The 26,011-nt window shown below is 42.5% G+C and overlaps 1 protein-coding gene across 1 annotated transcript in view; it reads left to right on the top strand.

Annotated features, from left to right (window-relative positions):
• Window positions 1-384: 384 nt before the first annotated feature.
• Window positions 385-26,011, top strand: part of ADGRG4 (adhesion G protein-coupled receptor G4) — a 31,261-nt gene continuing 5,634 nt past the window's right edge. Inside the window, exons 1-13 of the mRNA XM_050965214.1 lie at window positions 385-394; window positions 675-801; window positions 1,356-1,474; window positions 3,638-3,851; window positions 7,015-7,180; window positions 9,789-9,938; window positions 10,872-10,994; window positions 12,482-12,527; window positions 15,623-15,726; window positions 17,367-17,492; window positions 21,889-22,153; window positions 23,503-23,593; window positions 24,834-25,123. Coding sequence (XP_050821171.1) covers window positions 385-394; window positions 675-801; window positions 1,356-1,474; window positions 3,638-3,851; window positions 7,015-7,180; window positions 9,789-9,938; window positions 10,872-10,994; window positions 12,482-12,527; window positions 15,623-15,726; window positions 17,367-17,492; window positions 21,889-22,153; window positions 23,503-23,593; window positions 24,834-25,123 — 1,831 coding nt within the window. The remainder of the gene's footprint in view (window positions 395-674; window positions 802-1,355; window positions 1,475-3,637; window positions 3,852-7,014; window positions 7,181-9,788; window positions 9,939-10,871; window positions 10,995-12,481; window positions 12,528-15,622; window positions 15,727-17,366; window positions 17,493-21,888; window positions 22,154-23,502; window positions 23,594-24,833; window positions 25,124-26,011) is intronic.

A 26,011-nucleotide genomic window follows, 5' to 3' on the forward strand; every position in this document is an offset into this window, starting at 1 on the left:
ATAGACTAACAGACATTTTGGAGCATGAGCTTTTGTGGGTGAATACCCACTTCATCAGATGCATGAATGAAATGAAATGAAATGAAATAAATAATCAGCAGGTTCAAAAAAACAAAAAGGAAGTATTTCTTGACACAACACAACACATAGTCAACACACAGTCAACCTGTGGAACTCTTTGCCAGAGGATGTTGTGAAGGCAAAGACTAGCAAGGTTAAAAAAACAACCCCCCCCACACCACCCCAAAATAGATAAATTCATAGAGGATAGGTTCATTAATAGCTATTAGACAGGATGGGCAGGAACGGTGCCTTTGTTTGCCAGAAGTTGGGAACAGGCGACCAAGATCACCTTTTCTGTTCATTCCTTCAGAGGCACCTGACATGGGCCACTGTCAGAAGACAGGATACTGGGCTAGATGGACCTTCGGTCTGACCCAGCATGGCCGTTCTTATGTTTTTAACCCAGCACCTGCCCTGAAAAAAAAGAGTCTCAGGGGAAACAGAAGGCAAATGAGAATTTAAGCACAACTTTTTCTTATATCAAGACAACAGGAGAGGCAAACATTATAGCTTTGTTCCAGCGAGAGAATATCCAGATTAATAATGAGTCCTAGATAGGCTGGAGCTCATAAAAGCTTTATAACGAATAATTGTATGAGTCTTGTTCCTAGCTCCAGGCACTTGCCCAGAAGAATGGTCAACCTACAAAGGGAAATATCTGTGGACAGAGACTAATCCTGCTAGCACAACTGAATTAAGATGTGTGAAAAATTCTAAGCACTCTGCCACCAGGAGTTGGTAAGTGATGAGATCATCTGCCCTTTGGCATTGATTCAGCAGATGCTGGCATGGGGAGTAACAGGGTAAGCAGCAGGGAAACAAGGTTGTATGTGATAGGGTGTGCAGCTGGTGAGCTATTTTAGCATACAGCCGTGCACCTGCCTAATTGAATGGGATGCACACCAGGGCTAGAAGAGGCTTGATCTTTGGGGAAAGGGTCCACAATCTACATGTGCTTCCATCTACTGCAAGTGCAGGCTGGCACCATAGCTAGTATGCTGTTCTAGCATTAAGGAGTAGTAGATACTCTGTAGTGTATTCTGCCATCCCCACATATGGCTCTGTACCCTACAATGGCAGAATGTCTAGTTCTAGACACCTCCAATTGCATCGGAGTTTCAGCTGATGTCCACAATTTGAGAACGGGCACTGGGGGAAAATGTGACCCTTGAATTAATCTGTTTCCAAAAATAAATTATGTTTGTAGCCACTGTATCTGCAAGTGCAGTGAACATCACTGAATAGAATCTGTTTCTTTCTATTAAATAATGCATACTGCTTGTCTCTTTTAGCAGGATAAATATTAAGAGTGGGAAAGCTTATTGGGAAAGACCAAATATGACACAATGTAAATTGCTGGAAGAACTTCCAAATAATATTGTGGGTCTTAAAAACATCATCATAACAGAAGGTAAGATTCCAAAAAGTTTACTTTGACCCATCATATTATAACTGCAACTGATTTAATATTTTTTTTAAATGAGTGTATGTTTTGGGTATCTGAACAACAGGAGCAGTAACAATTATTATTCAGGTCATTCACTTGTTCATCTTAAAGTGTATTTCTTTTTTAAAAAACAGAAATAGTTTTGAGTCCTGCTTTGAACTTCTGTCATTTTGATGACTTAGTTTCTATCTCAAATCCACATTTTTATTACTAGAATAAATAATTCACAATGAACTCCATGAATTTTGCTTTTTTATCCTACATGTGGATTGTCTAGAAACAAACTTCCTGGAATTTGTGGGTAGTTTGGAATTATTCACACACTTTTTCAGTAAATAATTTTGCCTGAAGATCAAACTGAATAGTAAATCTGCATACACAATTTGATATTTGCATTTTATGCCAGGGTGACTATTAGGTAAATCATCTCAACAGAAATAATACCACATGGCTTATGTAACTAACTAGAGGCACTGATCTGACAAGCTGTTCCATGTGGAGGAATCTCTGTGCTTGCATAAAGCCCCACTGACTTCTGCAGAAACCAACACAGGTAGAAAAGCTTACATGGTGAAGGCCAGAATGTGAACTGTAAATAGCAGATTTTCCAAACACAGAATTTGCTTCTGATGCATGTTCAAACTAAACACTGACTTTAGGGGAGAGTATTTGTACTAGTAGAGCTAGAGGAATCAAATGTTCCCAGCATGCAAACACAAAAGCTTGTTAACATGGTTGAAATGAAATTAGTTTTGAATTGAAAAAAATATTGGATACTTTTTAGCACTATTTTCTGTATTGATTGTACTCCATCAATAAAACTGCATTTCTCTCTCCTGGAAATACAACCTGAGATTTGCAGACTATGTGCTAAAGGAGTGAGCTTGTTGACACCTGATTTATTTTTCTTTTTAAATGCATGAATTTCACACTAGGCTGGAAGCACTACGTGCACTATTGAGAGAACAAACCTCAGCTCTCTAGGTTCAGAGTCTCCATGGTACAGGCAGACTCATCCTGTATGTCATTCATACAGCGTGAACTCGACCTAGCTTCATATGGGCCTGGAAGGCCTCCAGCTCAGTAAACCATCACAGCTGGGCACCATATTGCCCTGGGGCAGGAAGAGAGGGGGACTAAGCAACTTTGAATGGAGCAGAGGAGGGCTCCATACCAGCTCCCCATCAATCAGCACAGGGGTGGGGGTTGGGAGCGAAGCCAGTGAGTTCGTGACTACACACACAATGGCCACAAACCAAGTGGTGGTGGCTCCTGTTCTAGTGAGGAAGCCTGTTCCTGTGACTGGAAGAACAGTTGTGGAGGAGATGCCTTGTGTCAAATCCATTGGCTAGGGTGGGGGGGGGGGGTTCTGTGCCCTTCAGCCCCTTGTGTACTTCCCCCATACACTGATATCTTTTTGTGGGGAGGCAGGTGAGATCTCTGTGTCTATAGTACTTGCCAGAGTAGCATTTTCCACAGTGGTTAAATAATGGGGGTTGGGGGGAGAAAAGAGAAGAGAGCACAAAACCCAGGGGATATAGTTTTCCACTGCACAGAGCTAGAAACTCAGGAGAAGTGTGTTTGATCTTTTACCTTCAGCATTAAATGAGTGGCACTGGATTATTTAAATGAAGACACTAATGAAAAAGGTGAAAGATGGCAGAAGTGAGTTTTAGCACTGGACTGGTCAACAGGATTTTCCAGTGTTAATCAACACAAGTACAGTTAGAAAGGATCATATGTAATAAGAAACAACGCACTGATGTCGTGAGGTTTATGTGCTGGCTAACATATGCCTACAGTTTAGTTTGCAAATGTATCTGGAGTTATAGCTGCTTGCACTCCAGCAACAATGGACTGAGAATGAAACTACTTTATTTGCACTAGGATTATTACATAAATTAACAGTTTCTGGAGCACATCTTGTGATTGCATCATCTTTTAACTATAATTGTGAAAAGTGTGTGTTATGGACCTGGGGCTGATCAGTGCACATTTACATTATCTATAACAGTCTTTTCATTTACTGAATCAGTTTAGCAAGCTAAGCATTTCTTTTAACACTACATAAGCATTTCAGCTCTATTACAAAACATTGTCACCTCTATGTTCTTTAATCTATTCCAGAAAATGCAGAGGATGTTGCAGAGCACCTTTTAAATCTGATGAAAAACTTTACTAAATTGGATGAGGTAGAAACTGAGGTTGTTGTAAACAAAGTCTCTGCTATTTCAAAGTGTGATGAGATAAGCAAGCCACTTGCTGTGACTACATTAAAAATACTGAACTCCCTTTTGCTGAAAGAAATAGATACACAGGGCTTGCAAACAGTCACCAATAGGTAAGTAAAGTATCTAGTAAATCACTTGTACAGAAGTTAAAGAAATCATTAAGGAATAACATTGTTAAAAAAGGCATCTTGAGACTTATTGCATCATCCTGCAACTTTCCCACATATAGGATCTATGGTAATGATGCTCCAGGCTGTTGGCGTATTCCCCAGGCCAGTGTATTTATGGGAAAGTATGGCTGACAAACTAAGGTCCAGACCCACAAAAAAAACTTAGATCTCTAAACCCCAGGCATGAGGGCACCACTGATCTACAACCCCCCTGCCCAGCTGCCACTTAATTTACTTAATGCCTAGATATTCGCTGTAAGAGTTCCCAAAATGCCTATGTTTCCGTCTCTGGGCATGTGCCCTGCATTCTTGGTGTCCAGACACATCTCTTGCCTAAGCCCCATTAAGAGCCATAAACTGGGGGAAGATAGAGGTGCATCTCTTTTTCCTGATGGGCCCAATTGAGTAGGTGTGCTCAGAGCCACCTACCATTCAAGATCTGGCCAGAGGAGGCAGTGGTATGGTTGCTGACCAACATATGTTTTTCGGCCCAGTGGTCAGGCCCGGCTACAGGCACCAGCCAAGGAAGCAGGTGCTTGCGGTGGCCAGTACAAAGGGGTGGCACTCTGTCCACTCTTGGGGTGGCATGTCCGGGTCTTCGGCGGGAATTCGGCAACGGGTCCCTCAGTCCCTCTCTTCCTCTTTGAGCTGCTGACGAAGTGGAAGAGAGGGAGTGAAGGACCCACCGCCGAACTGCCGCAGAATGAAGCAGCACGATTGAGCTGCCGATAGGCTCTCTTTTTTCTTTTTTGGTTCGCCGCCACTTGGGGCAGGAGAAAGCCTAGAGCTGGCCCTGCCAGTGGTTGGCACACTCCCCTGGGAGGTGGGACATCCAGGTTCAATTCCCACCTCTGCCTAAGGGGCTGGAGGGATTTGAACAGGCACCGCTCAGGAGGTTACTCTAACCCCTGAACTGTGGGATACTCAGATGTGGGTCTCCTTCAGTCTCTGCAGTGGAAGCTGTTCACTGTGTACAAATACTGATTGGGGCAGAAAAAGAGACTCTCCCACTTGGGGGCAAAGAGAACCACTCCTGCCATCTCTCTACATTATTAAGACAAAGATTTTCATAAACAAGTGCCTACAGTTAGGTTCCCAACTCTGTGTTTAGGCTGGATTTTCAGGAGTGCTGGGCAGGAAGCAGCTCCCACTGAAGTCCACATTGCTCAGTACTTTTGAAAAATCACTTTTCTTAACTGGGAACTGAAATGTGGAGCTGGGGGAACCTAACTTCAGACACTTATTTCTAAAGTGTTTGCCTGTGTCAATCCAGAGAGGGCCCCTTGCCAGGGCTGGTAAATCAGCACCAATCAGCAGCACTAGACACAGTTACTTAAAAAGTTCTCTCTCTGCAGCTCTGACTTTGCGGACTGCCAGAGTTTGCAAGTTTCTCAGTTTCAGATGATGTTTTGCTCTCATCAACGTTTTTGAAAGTTTCCAAGGAAAATGAAGCTTTCAGTTTAGTCAGTTCATGTGTGGGTCTCTTGGTGGAAGCATATAAAGTTGCCCAGCTCTTTGCAGTAGGCAAGTGTGTGTTGTCTTTATAAACAGGAAAAAATGCCAAAAATAGTTTAAATATGGCAGATGACACTGCTCAGTGTCATTCTGATCCTCTTGGCAATATTCTCTCACAAGAGAGTCTCTTGCTGCAGTGTGGGCGGTATGCCTGCTGCTAGTACAGAACCACTCCCGCATTTTAAAAATGTGTCTTATAATTAAAAAAAAAGAAAGAAACAAACCCTGGTGAAAACTTTGTATTAAACTCCTCAGTGAGCTCTTCAGAGCAGGGATTGTCATCTGTTATGGGTGTTCCCTGGGGCCCTGATCCTGACTGGGGGACTCTAGGTGCCACCACACTACCAAGCAGAGATAATAATTTAGATGTTATCTAGGGGAAGCCCCTCCCTCACCCCCCACATCTGTTATTTTAGAAATATTTGAGTTTTGAAGAATTTAAGAAGTTACAACCTTGTTATTTAAAGAACAGAGAGAGTCCATAGCAAGGACACATTGATCCATCTGGCTTTAAGGAGAGGATTATTGTGATGCATCCTTAGAAGCACCTGCTTCTAAGTGATTCCATAAGAATCCATATTATGTTAACAGATACAGATTATAAAGCCAGGTGCGACCATTGCGATAATCTAGTTCGACCTCCTATGTAACAGGCCACAGGAATTAATTCAGGGAACTCCTATTCAAAGTAGCTTTGAGCATTTCTTTTACAAAGACACTCTTAAATGTTAAAGTTTCCACTGATGGAGAATTTATCACAACCTTTGTTAAGATGTTCCCAAGGTTAATTACTCTATTTTTTTTTAAAGCCTTATATCTATGTGGAATATGTGTAGCTTCAGTTTCCAGGCATTGGCTCTTATTATGCCTTTGTCTGCTAGACTGAAGAGCTCATTAAAGTTTTGTTCCCCATGTAGGTACTTATACACTGACCAAATCACCCCTTAACCCAGGGATGGCCCTGGACTGAAATTTTGGCTCGAGATATTTTGGTGAAGTTCAAAGGGAACTCCAGGCTTCAGAGCTCTGGAAAGTCTATAATCTGGAGGAATCCTATTGTGGACCCTCATTCACGTGACCGGACAAAGTATACATCAGGCAGGTTCTCTCCCCATGACAACTGGGAAATCAGGACCAGCTCAAGCAGAAATATTAAGATTTTCATCCACAACCATTGCAGTCTTAACATACATTTTCCCACTCTACAGACTCCTTTTGGTTGACACATCTCTACCAAGCCAAGGAGGATAAATTGCATGTACTTTGGCCTCAAGTCTTCCAAATGAGAAATTGAGCTGGCTTTATTTTCTTTAATAACCATAAACATTGCCAATACAATGCTATAATAGGGTGATGCTGCTGATTGTAGGTCTGAGCCTGCAATCCTTACTCAGACAAAGCTACCACTCATTTCAATGGGCATTTTTCTTGAATGGAAACTGCATGTTTTGGTCTCTTCCATTGAATGTTCATGCCTGTCACACAGTCAGCAAGGGGCAGAGAGTTTAGTCAATACTTGTGATAATCAGAAATGTCATAGTAATAGAAAATTTCACGACGTCTCTTTTTCTTGTTATATTTTATAAAGAATCTTAAGGACAACTGAAGAGATAGGTTTCAAGATGCCTTATACTGAGAGAAATGAAACAGTAGTATTGGCTGTACTGGCTTTGGCTGTGATACGTCCAGATCCCAGTGGTTTCCAAGGAGCAGCCATTGGTGTTACCTCATATAAGAAAGGCACTGATCCCACGGTGAGATGAAAGCTTTAGCTTATAGATTATGGATGATGGAGTGAAGAGACATGAGCAAACCTACCTGCAATCAGACACCAATCCTCAACTATTGTAATTTGGCTTAATTATTGAAGTCAACACATATTGAGGATCTTGTCCATATTTCTGTGAATTGACCAGAGAAAGTACTGGTTTAGAGTTCTTGCCACAATCCCATTCTCTCCATCATCCCCCTGAAACCTCTTTTCCTTAATGTGATAAAACTTGACTAGAGAAATAGTTATTACATCTAGAGATGGGACTACACCTAAATATCAAATCTGATCCCTTTGCAGTTCAAATTTGAAGTCTGTCCTTTGGCTTCAGTCCTAGGGGGGATTCCATACTCGGAGAGTTCTGTTTAATGGTTCCAGTTGAGATAGGTCAGAAATACTACAAGAACAACATTTCCACAGTTCAAAGTTGTAGGAAACTTATTTAATCAGTTGATTATGACATTTTTGCCCTTTGAGGGACACAAAAAAACCTACCATAAAAACACCTTTCAAGATTTCAATACCAATGAATCCAAACACAAAACCAACCCTGGCTCTATATGCCTAAACTGAGTCCAGATTCACATCCAAACACTTCCCATTGTCCTGCCTAAATTCTTAATTTTTCTTCCTTTGGATTTTGTTTCCAGTCCATGAAAGTGATGGGCAAATTGGCCTGGGGAAAAATAATAAACAATGCCTAGATCTTATACTGTATAGCACTTTTCATCTTTAGTTCTCAAGCACTAATGGCCCCACCCTAAAACCTTGTGTAAATCAGACTCTTCACAGAATCATACTCAGAAAATTTGAGGTTCTGAAATGCCTGGAGAATTTGCTTCACTTGCAGTCAGAGACAGAACCAGAAATTGTGTTAGAAAAGGAGAGCAAAGAGGATAGTTCAGATAAGCCTTGTATGTACTCAAACTCTAAACCCTGTGAGATGTATTCTTAACTCTCCTGTAAGGAAGTATGTGATTAGGTAAAGGTGCTACCGCCTGTAAAGAGTTAAGAGGCTCCCAGCTAGTCACATTGCTGTTTGGAGCAGAGTACAAGAGGAAGGGGAACCAAGGAGAAGGGTGTATACGCACCATGGCTGGCTGGAGCAGGGAACACTTCTGATGATTAATGCGGAGTGATTTTCAGTTAGCTTGCTTTTGTTTTGTGGATAATAAAACGAGCCCCAATGAAGAGGTCTTATCAGGACTAATGCTTGGAGTTCCTCCCTGGCTGGTGAATCCCCCCCATCATTTCACAGGGTGACAGAGACTGGTTTTGATGCACGTGTTCCTGCATAGCACTGGTGACCTATTTTGCCTGGAACTGCTGTGTTTGTGCTCCCCACTCCTGCATAGTTAGGAGTATATGGCTGTAGAAGTGTTCACTCACCACTGGCATGTCCCCTCTTGGCACAGCAGAATCTCCATCTTTAGCACTTGTGGTGTTCCACCTCTTCTCACGACTCAGCCAGGTCATGTTCTCCTTCCACCCTTTTCAAGGTAACAGAATGTAAGTCCAACAAATAATTCCAGGACCTTGTGTCAAGTGGACCCACTGGTCCTTACAAACCTCTCCCTGGACTCTGAATTATCCTTATCCTCCTTCCATTAAGGAGGCTTCACACCATCTTCCCAGTAGCTGGCAGGGGAACACAGGCCCTCCCTCTACACTGGGTTCCAGTCCAGGGACCTTGGACAAATAACCAAAGTCTGTTTCATCAGACTTCCTGCTGTTGCCTCTTTGGACTCCTTCCCACCAATAGTCTTTCCTCAGACCTTTCTCCCAGTCTCTTCCTAGGCTCTTTGGAAGGTGTTGCTTGTTACAAGGTTGCTCCCAAGCGGTCTAGTTCCTGCCCTTGCAGGAACACCAGGAGCTTGACCCACTCCCACATCTTCCAGGAAATGCCATTTTCTAGTACCCATGGAATAACTACAGAGCTTTTCTCTATTGCCCCATATATTTCAGTCCAAACACCCTTTGACATCACTGTTTTCAGGAAAATTTATGTCTGCCCAAAAGTTTCACTACCCCTAGCCTTCCTTCTAGCTTTGGACCCTCCAGTTCTGGCTTCATGTATCTTTCAGCCTTTAGCCCACAAGAGGAAACACACAGCTCCCTGTCTCCTGGGTCTCCAGCTTACCTTTCCCCTACTACTCTATGCTCCTTCCTTTATCAAGACCCAGCTGGGTTTGATCAGTTAGGCCTCTCACCCCTCCAGGTACCAGCGAGCAGCCTAATTGGGCTCAGGCTTCTATTAATCCTGGATAACCAGTGAGAGGTTTACATACCCCTTCATGATGGCCCTGTGTTTGTAAAACATTCTCATTCTGTTTCTGCTATTGACCCAATCCCACTATTGGGTGGGGTAAAGGAAGGGAACAGCTGTTCACCTTTATCTTTGATTGCAAGGGCACATTTTTTTTCCAGACTGAATAAAATGCTCACAAAGAAAACAAATTGAAAGGAAAATTCCCCCCATCCCCAAAAACCTACTAACCAAAAAAAAAAAAAAAAAGCCAGTGTGTAGGGATATTACCGTGTATTAGGCCTGAGGCAGACATATCTCTGAGCATTTTATCTCTTTCATACAGATTGATATACGTGAAAAACCTTTTAAAAAGGCCTGTGCTGCTGTGTTTTTGCCAAGATCGCTGAGGAACTACTTGGGGAGCCAATCTTTAGATCCAGAACATCATTCAAAGATTCAGTTTAATTTTTTTGGAACAACTTCGTTCTTTGTGGTAAATATGGTCATTAGCTAACACAAGCCTAATAGCATTTAGATAAACTGCTTCTCCTAAACTGTGCAGGGAAAGGATCCTGGCAGTGTTATCTGTTAGCTAGAGGAAGCTGCATTGCAGAGCACAATTAAAACTAGAGTGGACCATGCACTAATCAGTGTAGGGTAAGGTGCAAAGTTGCATCTGTGGGGAGCATACTGGATGGCCTAACTGGTCTTCTGTGTTTCTAGGCTTCTCTGATCATTTTCCACAGAGATTTGAGTAATTTTCGTCTTGCCTATTTGGCATTATCCCAACTCTTTTATTTCACAAAATAATCAGAACACAACCTAACCTCTCTCCTTCAGTATAATTTACTGTTTCTTACAGAACATGCATAATACCTGTCAAATTATCATTAAAAATAATAGCAACAATACTATGCAGTCTTGCAGACTGTTCTGTTGCTTTTTGGAATTTTGTTGCAGTCCAGATACTATAAAGATGGGCACATTAGAAAAGCCTGGATAGATATTATTTTATTTATATTATGGTAGCATTCAGTGTACAAAGTGTTGCCTCTGCACATACAAGGCAGCATGGTCTCTGCCTTGAAGGGCTCACAGTCTGTTGGGCTTCATGCCTAACATTTTAAGTGATATGCCACTGACTGCCTTGTTGTAGGGGAATGATTGTGAAACTCTCCTGGTCCAGTCAAGGTGGTTGCAGATATATTTCATGTTCACTAATTAGGAGAGAGTTTGTCTCTGAATTTCCCATTAACCACATTTCCTAAATAAATAAATAGTGGGAATCTGAATTAAATCAGGCATTTCAAGGTCTTCCTCTTGTCAATTCTAATAAACAGTTTTCAGACAAACCAGACAGCAAACAGTTGGAATCTCAGTAGCCTGAATAACCCGAACTCTTATTTTCTGTACATTTCCATTACAGGATGCCAGTTGGAGTAATGAAAAGTTGAACACCTATGTTGTGAGTGCCAGCATTGAAAATGTATCAATTCACAACCTCAGTGAGCGAGTGAATATTATTCTACAGCATATAGAACCAAATACGGTACAGCAATTTTATTTAATCACAGGCCTCTTCAATTAAAATCAATTTCATCTCTTAAAATAGGATTACCTGTCTTGTTGTCCACTTGAAACGTTCTTCCTACTGAACTAATCTTTGCATGCTGCAGGTCAATGGCAAGACTAACTGTTCAAACAGATTTCAGGCTGTCTGTTTAATTCACACAAGTTACCTAAGCATGTATTCCCTTAGCAAATCTCTAGCTGGCAGTAAGGGGCACACACTCTTTTATCCTGATCTCAGGGAAACCAACACAAGTTGATTTCCTCCCCTCTCCAATGCCTATTAATTGAGATTAAGAAACTATAATTCAGCACTTAGATAGTGCAAAGGGACAGCAACACAAACACAAAAATGCTGCACCCAGTTTGGGTGCTGGTATGCAGAAATATGACTTGATCTACAGAAGTGCAAGAAGTGGCCCACAGTATATTGATTGCACTTTTCAGTTAGTAGGCCCTTGGCTAAAATTAAGTTGTGTCCTTTTGTTACAATGAGTACATGAAAACACACACAGTTTCAGAGAGGAACCTGCCTTTTATTGCAGATCGTAATTAATCAGAAACAACTTTTTGGAGTATTATAAGGGCAGAAAGGAAGAGGAAAGCACTTTGTTTCTTCTTACATCCTTCAGACACTACCTAGAAATACTGTATATTAACATTTAGGGTGAAATTCACCCCCTCCTCCTGCACAAAGCTTTGGTAATATTGTGTAATACTTATATTGCGCTTTCCATCCGTACGTCTCCATGGACTTCCCAAGGGTGGGTGGGTACTTGACATTTCCCATCACTTGACGGATGGGAAGCTGAGATACAGAATAGCTAGGTGACTTGCCTAAAAGATTTCACAGCAAGTGTGTGACCAAACTGGTCTACTGGTCCAGGTCCTGTTGTGCTACGATAAGGTCCCTAGTGTAGACATAGCCTAACTCTTATGGAATAAGATAAACATATGGAGGGTTGGGATGATCTAGGAAACTGGTAATGGGAAAACCACTGATCTCTAGGATGCCCTTTCTAATGTAGCCCAGGTAGGCAGTAAAAGTTGTTACCACCTGCGAGCTTTTGGATGGCACATGAGAAATTGCTGGTTCTCTTAAGTCCAGCTCTCAGTGGACAGGAGTGTGCACATCCCAAAAACCACCAGCACATTTGGTAACCTTGCTCGTGGTCTCAGCAGAGACTCAGGTGTGAATGAGAACAGACTGAACTCCACTTTTATTTCTAGATGGGCTACTTAGGTCAGACTTGAGACACATTGACAGGGCAACATGGAGGAAGCTTGCACTCCAACTGGCCATGTAGCTGTTGTTGAACCAAGCAGAATTCTTTGCCAAACCCAGTTTTTGCCCCTCAGAGTGGAAAACACATTAGGATTGATCACTTCTCATCTAGCCAGAGTTAAAGAACAGACATTAAAGGGCGTGTACAGCAATGTCATGGCACTCATTTTCCTCTCTTTCAGGACAATGCCCCAGTGCACTGTGTTTTTTGGGACTTTATGAAGAACAGTAAGTACTGTTTACAAGGGCGCCATATTTTAGCCATCATCATCCCGATGATGCCCTTTGCTACCTAATGCGGCGTCACAAACGCTGATGTCTGTAGTTCAAGTCAAATGCATCCAGGACAGGTGCTTTGTCCTGAAGTCTAGAGCAGCGTGCACATGCCATCCCAGGTCTCCCCCTCATGACCTGGGGTGGCCCACAGACACCTTACCTCAGTTTTTCTGAGTTCCCCAAGAATAATCCAGTCACAGCCAAGCTCTTTGGAACAATAGTTCCTCCTTTTCTAGGGTCTAACTTATTCAATATCATTTAGCATCCACAAACACTCATTTCTGCACACCTCTCAGGGGGAGGGTTGCACAGTCCACCTTCCTGGGACCATGGCTTTATGTTCTGGCCTCCCCAGTCCCTAACTCACCACTCAAATCTGGGATGTCACCATCCTCCTTCCTGGGACTGTGGCTTATAGACTTCTTTTCCCCAGCAGCTTCTCTCAGTAACTCCCTTCCCTACAGACTGTGACAGGCATCTGCCTTTTCTGGACTCTTTTTACCCAATCCTCTCCTTTATCAGAGGCCTAACTGAGTTATGTTACCCATTTTCTGCACCTGGGGAGACAGGTTATGCTTGTCACAGATGGGCTGGGTTCCATCTTCCCTCAAGGGGCCAGCCATTCTATGACAACCAATAGAGTCAGTGTTATAACTGAGGGATGGTCATCTAGCAGTACTTGTAATGAGGCATTAGCACAAATGGTGAAAAGTAAAACTAAGCTAAAGCAGGGTAAAAGTAAATCTGAAACTAAATTTACTTAAGAATAACATTGATTTGATTAATTTAGGTTTCAAATGTTTAATAAGTAGGTATGATGAGCCCATATGAATAATAAACCCCCTATGGGCAGGCGAGGCACAGGATTGGGAGTCATGATATAGATACTATAGTAATCAGCAAAGAGTCCTGTGGCACCTTATAGATTAACAGACATATTGGAGCATGAGCTTTCGTGGGTGAATGCCCACTTTGTCAGATGCATGTATTATAAATGCATAAGACCAACAGACCTGGGTTTTCTGTTCCTGATTCTGACACTCGTCCACTTGTAAAATGAGGATAACAATTACGTCCCTCACAGTAGTGGCGTGAGACCTAATTCATTAATGGTTGTTAAGGAGCAATATGATATTCAGCTAGAAAGTGCTTTAGACACACACGATATTATTATAATCATCTTCACCTGGGACATGCAACTGAACAGGCCTCATTCAGTGGAGTATGGTTAGCATAAGGAGGAGCTGTTCATATCTCTAGCTCATTAAACAGGAATGGGGTTGGACAAGTTATCCTTATTGAAAATGCTACCTGAAGGTTGCTGAGTATGCATGTTGGGGCTAATTCTGCACTCGTTTACACTGGTGCAAATCAGGAGTAACTGTTGACCGCAACGTAGCTACACAGGTATAATACTAGGGTCAGTGGAGAATCAGAGCTGGGGTAGGCTCAAACCACAAAATTTGGATTAGGATTCTGAATTTGCAGGAGTGTCTGGGTCCAAGGTTTTGGTTTGGCACATTATAAATAAAAGGGCCAATCATGGAATTGGATCAGGCTTCAAATCTGAAAATTCTCAGAATTCATGGGTGACAGGATCCAGGATTTGGGATTGGCCCATCTCATATGTGTTCTGCTTTTAATGTGGACCAGCAGTATAGCTAACACTTTCTGGTAAGATAAAACAGCTCCCCGTAACAAAAGTACTTCCCTTCCCAAACCCATGAAATGCTCATGGGAAGGGCTAGCTGATCTGGTTAGAAATAGCAGAAAATCACTGTCGATGCACTTAAATCTCTTGAGTGTGTCAGGATGGCTCTAATAAAATATCAGAGTTAGGCTATGTCTACGGTGACCAGATGTCACGTTTTTAAAGGGACAGTCCCTTTTTTGGGACTTTTCTTATAAAGGCGCGTATTACCCCCCACCCCCATCCTGTTTTTTTCACAGCTGCTATCTGGTCACGCTAGCTATGTCAACACTATGGACCTGTGCCGCCGTAAGGTCTGTTATGTAGCTGGCTATGCTGGCAGGAGAGTGCTCTCCTCCGAACAAGTGGCTATAGGTGCTCTCCTGCCGACACAGCATTGTCCACACCGGCCCTTTTGTCAGTCAAGGGGGAGGTTTTTTCACACCCCTGACCAACAAAAGTTGTACCAACAAAAGTGCTAGTGTAGACATAACCTTGTACTGCAAACAATACTAAAAGAGCTCCAAAATGCTTCAGAAGGGGGAGAGGTTGCTTCATGTCAGTCTCCAGTGAGCCCCTTCAGCCATTCAGCTCTATCTGGAAGGGTAGGCTGGTCCAAAATAGGGCCTTTGAAGGGGGGAAAATAAAGAAGAGATTGGGGTTCCGGGGAGATCACTTCTTTCCCCCTAACATACATGATTCAAGCTTTACATATCATGGTTTTGCAATGAAAGATCAACATTCTTCTTAGAGTTACTCCATTAAGTTAATGGTGTCATTCTAGTGTAGCTGAGCATGGAATGTGGCCCACACTTTCTGCAGATTCAGGAAGACAACAGAGTACTAATTTACAGTCAGCTCGCATTTGGGAGGTTTTCTATGCAACCATCAATGCTAGCAATTTCTTCTTCTTTTAACTGAGAGTTTAGATTCTGAATATATGATACCAGCCACGTATGTAGGTTATAAATAAGTAACACCGGGAGAGATCTGGTCTCCAAGGAGAATGTTTGACTCCTCTGACCTAAACTGTTCCTCCCCACCTTTCAAATACTTACCCTGTCCCCACCTCCTTAGATGTAATCTAGCCAAACTCTCTCTCTCTCACTATCTAGTACTAGAAATATCTAGTACTAGAAATATTTCTTCATTCCCAAGTTTCAGCCGTACAAGTTTAGAGATTCTAATCTCCAACAGCAATTCAAAACATGTTCTGTGAAATCTCATCCGTGTGTGCTGTTAGCTGACCCTGCGCTCTGTACTAACTTGAGCTCATAATCACACCTCCTGCATTTTTCAAAGCTATAAATTATTGGATATGACTAACTGGTTAAAAATCCCTTTCTGTATTGTACAGATGGACTGGGTGGTTGGAATACATCAGGGTGTGAAGTGAAACACAGAGATATGTATTACACAATCTGTTATTGTAACCATCTCACCCATTTTGGAGTGTTGCTGGTAAGTACTCCATGAAACATCTCCGGAAGACACTGACGGCACTAGACAAGTCATCACTGGACTTGTGAAAGACATCTTAGTTTCAAATTAGCTTTTAGAGAGCAAACTTTATTTTGCTGGAAGTAATACTAACAAAGAAAGCAAATAAAAGTAATTTTTAAATTAAAAAAGAAACTGAAGTCCAATTGCACACTCAGTACAAATTCATTTTACAGCAGTTATCATTGCATCTTTACAATTTTCCCTAATGAATATTACTGCATTAGCTGTTGTATTCGGTTGTATGGTAATGTTAGATAGCTGCCAACAGCAACTAATGGTGTTCAGTTTCCCTGAGAGTGGCACTAATTAAACTCTCTTAATCTAAAAATGTATCAGCATTATCATCTATTATTTACATACCACCAAAAGTGTGTTAAGTACTTTAACAAAGTTCCTGCCCCAAAAACCTTAATATCAAAGCAGACCGTGTACAAATGAAACACTGAAAATGGTTGCAACAAAAAGCAAAGCGATTGGGGAATTCTGAATAAATTAGGCAGCAGATACTAGCAGAATTTCCTCACCCTGACATAGAGAACCTGCATGGGGGAAAACACTTGGTCCATTTCCCTTCGGTCTGTGCAATGTAAACACAAATACACACCTGTGATTAAACTAACTGGCCCCTAGAGGTCATCATTTCTCTCCTCAAATATAGATGCAAGAGCCCTCTCTGGTAGTAAAAATGTTACTTTTACAAGAAGGAAATTTGAATGTTGTAGATTTCATGCAGCCTGTCGTATTTCTAAATCAGGGATCGGCAGCCTTTGGCACATGGCCTGCCAGGGTAAGCAGGGCCGGTTTGTTTGGCTGAACCTGTGGACGTGGCAGGCAATCGCAGCTCCCACTGGCCGCAGTTCGCTGCTCCAGGCCAATGGGGGCTGTGGAAAGCGGCGGCCAGCACATCCCTTGGCCCGCGCTGCTTCCCACCAAACTGAATCAAATCGTAAACTCACTGTTCTCCATTGCTATTCCAGTTACAGACACTGTAGGAACTGTTTTGACCGCATGATGTCTACAATTCTCAGTACAAAAGAAAACAAATTACTCTTGCTTGGTTCAAAAGTCACATATAAAGCATACAGCAGCAGGTTATGGCAGGCAACAAGATTCATGTCATGAACATAACTGGGAATTAATATAGGGGAGTGAGGCCCATTTTACTGAGTGTTTTTCACAGCCTGGCTCTTGAAAGTACTTTTGATGGGTGAATCCTCCCAGATGTCGAAGCATCTGTTATGTGTCCCATCCCCTACTTTCAGCAACCCCCCTTTTAACCAATGAGAGTTTCTTCTACAAATGCGTGTCTATTAAATATTTTTGCTGTATTGCTTTAAAAGCTGCATCGAAGTCTGAGGTGCAATGAAAATGATGTTTTTGCAACTTCTTGGCAATTAAATACTGGATATTTTCCTGTCCTTAGTATTTCCTTACGTTCTAAAATGAGTGGTTTGTAAAATTAATAAAAACATTTAGAAAAAAAATGAATAGAAACTGCTCCCTTTCCCCACTGTGAAAATGTAGGAAGCATTGGATTTTTTCTGCATGACACAGTCCAGTTATGAGTAATGACCAGAATTCTTTATCTTTTGACCTAGGACTTAGCCCGGAGAGAGATAGATGGTGTGAATCGTCGCATATTAACTCTGATAACCTATGCAGGATCTGGAGCCTCTGCCCTTTGCTTGGGGGTAGTGCTGGTGATGCACCTAACTCTTGAGCAAGTTGAATCCTTTCTTTTATTGCTTTTTCCCCCCACAGTCACTACAGGAGTTTTCAGTAACACTTATGCTAGATCAATCAGACACAAGAAGATGATGAAAGGATGATTTGAATATAATACAATGGAATAGTAGTGATATAAAAGTTCATGCGTCAGGACATAAGACAACTTCCAACTAATGGATATTAGGAAGCAATTTCCCCTCTGAACATGTTATTCCAAAACTGCCTACTGCAGTGTTTCTTTCACCTTGCTCTGGAACATCTGGTACTGGCCACTCTTGGAGATATGGTATGGGCTGTATTGAACCACTGGTTTGAACCAGTCTGGCAATTCTTATGTTCCTAATATGCTGTCATTGCTCTTGCATCTCGATATGGTATCATGGCAAGAGGCTAGAATATCTTGTAAGTTCAATGGTTTGGTCCCAATCTCTATATGCAGTGTTAAAGGAGGCAGAAAATAAAAGATGGTGCCTATTAAACATGGCCTTGAAATGTAGATCTCCTCTTGAAAGTGACAGGTAAAAATGGCAGCTGTTATTTGCAGTCATATCTTCTTACTTGAATAACAAACATAATTTTTTCCTATTTGTAACCCTTGTTTGCACTATAATTGCAACACAGGTAAAAGAGAGTAAGTGGGTTGTTCTGCACTTTGTGAAACATCCACAGAATTGTTTGCTAAATTCCAGTGAGTTGCTCAGATTTTACACATGGCATAATCTGAAGACACCAGAGTTGCATAGATTAACCAAGGATCTAATTTAGCCTGCTGGTTATGGTGCATGACATGGAAAAAATATCGCATTTTCCAGAACCCAGAAGAGTTTGCAGGGCTTGCAGCTAGAAAAGCCTCCTCATTATTTTTAAACTAAACATATCCAGTATTTGGAAATCATTGAGATACGATAGTCATGGAATCCTTCAATGATATTTTTAGAGACACTTCTCAGAGTAGAAGCTCACATTTACTCCAAAGTAAGATAGGAATCCACTTCTTTTTGAAAATTACAGGCCAGTAAGCACCTACAGCCTGGGACAGGCACTGACAAAGCTGAATAAAATAAATAATTTTCCTTGATCAGTACAGATTTCTAGATGTATGGGAAAAGTCTCTAATAATGTAGGGCCTTATGTTATCCCAAAAAAACGGTAAGCACAGATTATGAGAACGTAAGAATGGCTATACTGGGTCAGACAATGGTCCATCTAGCACTGTATCCGCTCTTCTGACAGTGGCCAGTGCCAGATGCTTCAAAAGGAATGAACAAAACAAGGCAATCATCAGTGATCCATCCTCTGTCATCCAGTCCCAGCATCTGGCAGTCAGAGGCCTAAGGAAATCCAGAGCATGGGGTTGCATCCCTGGCCATCTTGGCTAATAGGTTCATCAATGGCTATCCTCCATGAGGTGCCTGACAGATTTACTATGAGGCCTTATTCTCAAAAGGAAACAAAGGGCTCTTAGTGTAAATGTGTATTGGGTCTTCCAGGAAGGGGGATCTCTCTGCCATTGCTGTGTCTTAGCCCTGGTCTACACTGGGAGGAGGGAGAATCTATCTAAGTTACGCAACTTCAGCTATGTGAATAACGTAGCTGAAGTCGACGTACTTAGATCGACTTACCGTGGTGTCTTCACTGCAGTGAGTCGCCTGTTGCCGCTCCCCCGTCGACTCTGCCTGCACCTCTCGCGGCACTGGAGTACAGGAATCGGCAGGAGAGTGCTCGGGGGTCGATTTATTGTGTCTTGACTAGACACGACAAATTGATCCCTGCTGGATAGATCATTGCCCGCCCATCTGGTGGGTAGTGTAGACATATCCTTAGAGTGCTGAAAAGATATACTCATATAGAAATACTCATTACATGTTTTGTGTATTTTGATGAACTAATATACCAACTGAATGATGATGAAGCAACGTTATGGAGAACTATAGGAGGCTCTTTTGGAAAGAAGTGTTTGTCTACATGGGGACTCACAGGGAAGTTGCTGTGAATAGCTAGTGTGTAAATTTAAAGCATAATAGCTATTCCCCAAGAACTAGAGAGCTAGTGTAGAATAGATCTTCAGCAATTGTTATTCCAGGCTCTTTCCACATGTAGAAAACCACAAGAATTTAGACTGGAAAAAAAGCTCATAATTGTATAGTAGCACTGTAGATTTTAGACCTCCATTTCTTCTCGCTTTTTCATTATTTTTTTGTCTTTCTAATTTAAAAGTCTGTTTGTCTGCAATCCTTTCAGTTTCAAGAAGTTCCTTTCCATGTGTGGATTTTTCTCTTCACTGTGTTTTTGCTATTTTATGCTCCTCAATGTACATTTGTTTGTATATATGTAAACCTCTCAAACAAAAGGTGAGCCAACACTTCTGGAGTAGACACTATGGGCCAAATTACCAGAAAAGTGCACATGCAGTTGCAGTTACTACAACTACTTGCAAACTAGGTGTTTTTGTGCACAGAGGTACCCATTTAAGCATCTAAACAACTATCCTTTGCTTAGCATTTGCAAATATTCTTTTGGTGTGCATATTCACAATAATGGAGCACGCATTTTTGTGTGCCCTTTAATGTACATACACACCTGAAAATCTGGTCTTGTATTTCTTACCTGCTCACAGTTCTAAGAAATAAAGTGGCAATGCAGGATATACTTACTATTTGATGGATGGTAAGAGGTGGTAACTCCTCATAACCACCCAAACAAGTTCATTTTCTTTCCTCATAGAAAGATTAAAAAGTAAATCTCTTTAAATTTGCAAAGAGGAAGGATAGTGTTGTGTTGAAGACACTGGAATAGAACTCAGGAGACCTGGACGCAATAGGGAGTTCAGGGCAAGTCACTAAATCTCTCTGTGGCTTAGTTCCCCTATCTGTACAACAGAGATATTTATACAGTCAGGGCCGGCTCCAGGCACCAGCTGAGCAAGCTCCTGCTTGGGGTAGCAGATTCTATGGGGTGGCATTCAGCCCAAACCTAGGGCAGCACAGCAAGCGTTTTTATTTTGGTTTCCCGATCCGGCTGCCCTGTAGGGCGGAGGAGAGGAGTGCCCTGCAGCAAACTCGGCAGGGCAGCCCGCGTCCTTCCCTCCCAGCCAACTGGAGAGGCGCAGAGCCCTCCCAGCAGGCGGCGCGGTGGTCAGGGCCGCGGGGTGAGCGCCCTGCTGAAGCCCTGGCTGCCTCCCTTCTCTCTCTCCCCGCTCCCTCCTGCTCCACCCCATTAGACCGGACACGCACTCTGCAGCACAAGGAGTCCTCCTGCACCCTGGCTCCAGCCGCCCTGTAGGGTTTTTTTGTTTTGTTTTTTCCCCTGCTTTGCTGGCTGCGCCATCCCCGCCCCCGCTTTGCCACTCCAGCTGTGCTGTTTTTTGGGTCCCCCCCCCCGCTTTGCCGCTCCAGCCGTGCCGTGTTTGTTTCCCCCCTCCCTTTGCTGCTCTGGCAGCACGTGTTTTTTTTTTTTCTCTCCAGCCTTGCCACTCCGGCTGCGCCACCCCTCCTTTTTTTTTTTTTTTTGCTTGGGGCGGCAAAAAAGCCAGAGCCGGCCCTGTATACAGTCCTTCTCCTATCCTTTGTCTGTCTTGTGTTTAGGTTATAAATTCTTTGAGGCAAGGCGTGTCTTTTACTGTGTGTTTCTGTAGTACCAGCGCAATGTGGCTCTCATCTCAGGAGGGGTCTTTAGGTGCTATCGTAATACAAATAATAATATTGTATTGAGTAAAACATGGGCTATGGCGGTAAGACAATGAAGTTATTTTCCATTCACTACAGTCATGCCAATGCTAGAATTCTCCCTGGAACATGGATAATATATACTCCCAGGAGCGGTGCCAGGGTTTTTGGCGCCCTAGGCAGGGGTCCTTCTGTGCTCCCAGTTGGCGGCAATTCTGCGGCGTGGGGGGGTCCTTCCGCGCTCCCGGTCTTCGGGACACTTCAACGGCGGGTCCCGGAGTGAGTGAAGGACCTGCCGCAGAATTGCCGCCAAAGACCCAGAGCGCGGCAGGACCCCCCGCCACCGAATTGCTGCCGAAGGTGGCAAAATGCCGCCCCCCCATTCCTGGTGCCTTGGGCGATTGCCTAGATCGCCTAAATGGAAGTGCCGGCCCTGTATACTGCCAGCCTTTGCACCATGGAAACAGCAGGGAATTGAATTCTATCTGTTATTGAAAGAAATGAGTGTGTAGAGTATGCCCTGATGTTAGATACTAGGGGAGTGTTTTTAATTAAAAACAAGTTTTTATGAAGCTTAGTTATAAGTCACTAAGGCTATTGAATACACATTTTATTACCTCCTGCTAGAGAACAAAATGTGATAACATTTCATTAATTGGCAGCAAATGCAACTGCACAATGACAATATTAAAAAAAATTCATTTCTTTTCACTTTTATTTTAGCAAGCTTTGGAGAGATTATCCTTCAAAAATCCTGCTAAATCTCTGCACTGCACTGCTGATGCTAAACCTGATATTCCTGGTCAATTCCTGGCTGTCATCATTTAACAACCATGGCCTGTGTATCACAGTGGCTGTGTTCCTCCATTATTTTCTGCTTGCAGCCTTCACATGGATGGGCCTGGAATCTCTTCACATGTACTTTGCTCTCATCAAAGTCTTCCGTATATACATTCCAAACTATATACTGAAATGCTGCATTGCTGGGTGGGGTAAGTACGTAGCTAGTCTCTCTTGATATCTGTGCTTGGTATACTGCTCTAATGTAGGCTTTCCTCACGTGAAAATACACTGCACCCATATAGGAAAGATTCCTTAGCCCAGACAGGTCCTGCTGACAGCTACTACTGGACATGGGAGTGTAGCAGATAGTCCTTGTCGCTTCTCTTCTGCACAGGAATACGGGCATGTGGATCTGTACTGTGCCTGCTTTGCTGGAGCAAGACTGTTATTGGCCCCCTCCATGGATATGCAAAGAGAGAGGGGACTTAATGAGCTTCTTTCCCAACCCTGTGCAGGCGCATGAGAGGATACTCACAATGAGGGGTCCTAGTGATCCTGGGCATGCCAGCTGCCTGAATGAAGGCAGCATGGGGGCAGAACCATGGACCGTCTCCATCCTGTGGCCAGGTAGAGGGGATCACTCTCTCCATCTCCAAGGACAGTGTCCTATAGCTGCCACTCCAACATGCACTTCCGGGGAGCCCTGTGAGTGAATGCTGGGTCTCACTCAGAATATTTTTTGGAGTCTCCAGCAGCAGCATGACGTGATCCACTCTCCCTCCAAACAACAGGGCACCAAAGGTATCATGTAGCCAATAGTAGGGAAGACTGGTAGAAAGGGGTTAACAAGCAGGTCTGCATTAAAAAAGGGCAGAATTTGAAGAAATGATTGTAGTTCTGTTGAGCTGCCTGGATAGTTGCTAAACTCAGTGACTACTTTTAAATACCACATGTACATTACCACCTCTGTCATTAGATTTTGCACACAACTACGCCGATTCTTAGCCTTACAAGAACTCTTGTTTAGGCACAGCTCTTAGCAGTGGTGATGGCTGTAACAATCCTTTCGGCGAACAACAAAAACAGAAACTGAAAGGAACATGGTAAACAGGAAAGCAGTGGCACTGAAGATTTGTGAACAAGGACTGTTTGAAAAATGTCAGCCTCATTAGACTGTTACACAGGGTGCTACTACCAATTTGTCTTTTGCAAGTCTAAGATGTTTGTAATAATTAGTAGGGGTTGGGTTTGAGGTATTATTTTAGCAGAGTGGATCCCTTCTGGAGATGTTTGAGAACTCAAACATTTTGCAAACAAAGATACTTTATGCCTACTCATCTGCAGTTTACATAAATAAATAAAGGGACAATCCATGATTTCAGCAGAGCCTTCAGGTGTGTTATAGAGAAGAGACCTTGACCTACACATCTGTATCACTGCTGTAATTATTAATCATGGACTGTCACACCCAGAAGAGATTAGGAGATTGGATGTCTCCCTCTTCCAGATTTTCTTTTTTTTTGGCTTAAAATCTCTCTCTTATCTCCCGTGCTATTAGGAATACCAGCTGTTGTAGTTGCTACTCTCCTCATTATAAATACGGACTTTTATGGATCATTTTCTAAAAACCAGAACTCATTCACTTTTTTGTAAGTATATTTGAAGGAATTGGCCTAACATCTTGTCTCCTTTTATTTCTTCCAGTTCATGCTAGTTCTCTTTACTTTGCCACTTTGAGTGTCAATTCCTCTTTCTTTGTGGAGAATCTCTTTGCTTCTGGAACAAATTAACATAATCTTATAGACTCTTAAGGCCAGAAAAGACCATTGTGATCATGTAGTCTGACCTTCTGTGCATTGCAGGCTGAGGTCACAGAACCTCACCCACCCACTCCTGTAATAGAGGACCCATAACTTCTGGCTGAATTACCGAAGTCCTCAAATCATGATTTAAAGATTTCAAGTTACAGAGAATCCACCATTTACACTCGTTGAAACCTGGAAATGACCCTTGCCCTATGCTGCAGATGAAGGCAAAACAATCCCATGATCTCTGCCAACCTGACCCAGAGAAAAATTCCTTCCCGACTCAAAATATAGTGATCAGTTGGATTTGAGTAGGTCAGCACGACCCAACAGCCAGACAGTTGGGAAAGAATTCTCCGTAGTAACTCAGAGTTCTCCCCATCTAGTGTCCCATTACCTGCCATTGGGGATTTTTGCTACTGGCAGTTGCAGATTGCCTGCAATGGCATGTAGCCAGTCTCATCATACCATCCCCTCCATAAATTTGTCAAGATCAGTCTTGACGCCAATTAGGTTTTTTGTCCCCACTTGTCCTTTTGGAAGGCTGATTGGAGTAAATCACGACATCAAACCTATTCCATGTGTTTAGTGGAGTCTCTATAAAAATATTTTGGTCCAATGTTCCACACGCTTATGTTAATTCCCCAGGTTTTTGAACTTTTCTCATTCCTGTATCTCCTTTGTCATGATCAAACCTCTCGTAATTTTGAATTATTCAGTTAGATCACATCAACCTTTCTACTTTTCCAGTGAGAATAAGCTACTCTCTAGCCTTTCTTCTGAAATAGTGTTTACATCAGGAATACTCCCACTTGCTCTATCTAGGATGGTACCATCCAGTAATAACAGACTGTGTATTTACAATCTGACCAGATGGGGGCAGCACATAGCTATGGCAACTCATGAGCAGAACAGAGAGCGAATTATGTATCAGGGGCACTATTACTACCACTCAGCAGGAATCTGCTACTGACACATCATCTGAGGAAATTCTAACCCATGCCCATCCATGTGCTGTATTGATAACAGAACAGCTCCCTAATTAGTTATTGTCAACTTTCTATGTTCTTCCCTTTTCCTGTAGTTGCTGGATTCAAGATGATATTGTCTTTTACATCGCCGTTGTCGCCTATTTCTGCTTAATATTTCTGATTAACATAGTGATGTTCATCAGTGTTCTTCTTCAAATTCATATCATGAAATCAAAGCAGCAAATTAAATCCAAGAACTGGAAGCAGGGCTTTCTTCATGATCTGCGCAGCACGGTCATCCTGTCATTCTTACTCGGCTTAACCTGGGGTTTTGCCTTTTTTGCCTGGGGATCAGCAAGGATTTTTTTCTTGTATGCCTTCACCATTTGTAACACACTGCAAGGTAACTTCTGTAGGAGATGCTGATAGCAGTATGGTGTATTTTTATCAGTTTGTGGGTGTGATATATAAATACATTCAGATTGTCATTTTACCAACCCAAATTGGGGTGGTTAAGTAGTTTTGTTTGCATCATTTGGAAGTTTGGAGAGTTTAATAATAAAAATCCCTTTGAATAAGTGAGATGATATCCTGAACTTTATATATCACTGCCACAATTCAATAATAGTGTGTAAGGACTTGTGGTAATGCCTTTGAAATACAGGTCCCAATCTATGCCCTTTTCAGGGACACAGACACAATCCATTTAATCTGGGCATAGAAATGCATGCTTGGATTTTGCAGTGACTAGCAGATTGCCAAGAATGTCTGCCCTAATATCAAACCTGTAGAGGGCTCTTTCAGCCATCTATTAACTCAGGGGCATTAAGGAAGAGAATAGCCCTAAGTTCTGTGCTAATATAATATAGGCTGTGGATCTGCCTCTCTCAAAGACTCATAGACTTTAAGGCCAGAAAGGACCATCATGTTCATCTAGTCTGATTTCCTGCACATCGTAGGCCACAGAACCTCACACATCCATTTCTGCAGTAAGCCCATATCCTCTGGCTGAGTTACTAAGTCCTCAAATCTTGATTTAAAGACTTCAAGTTACAGAGAATCCACTATTTACTCTAGTTCAAACATGTAAGTGCCCCATGCTGCAGAGGGTCTCTGCCAGTCTAACTTGGGGGAAAATTCCTTCCCAACCCTAAATATAGAGATCAGTTAGACCTTGAACATGTGGGCAAGGCCCACTAGCCAAACTCTGTGCTGTATATGATATGTCTGTGATTGAAGAGAGCATGAAAGCTTCAGAAACGAGGTAGGAGGCTGGGGATTCAATATGAAA

Source organism: Gopherus flavomarginatus, chromosome 8, assembly GCF_025201925.1.
Source record: "Gopherus flavomarginatus isolate rGopFla2 chromosome 8, rGopFla2.mat.asm, whole genome shotgun sequence".
Taxonomy (NCBI): domain Eukaryota; kingdom Metazoa; phylum Chordata; order Testudines; family Testudinidae; genus Gopherus; species Gopherus flavomarginatus.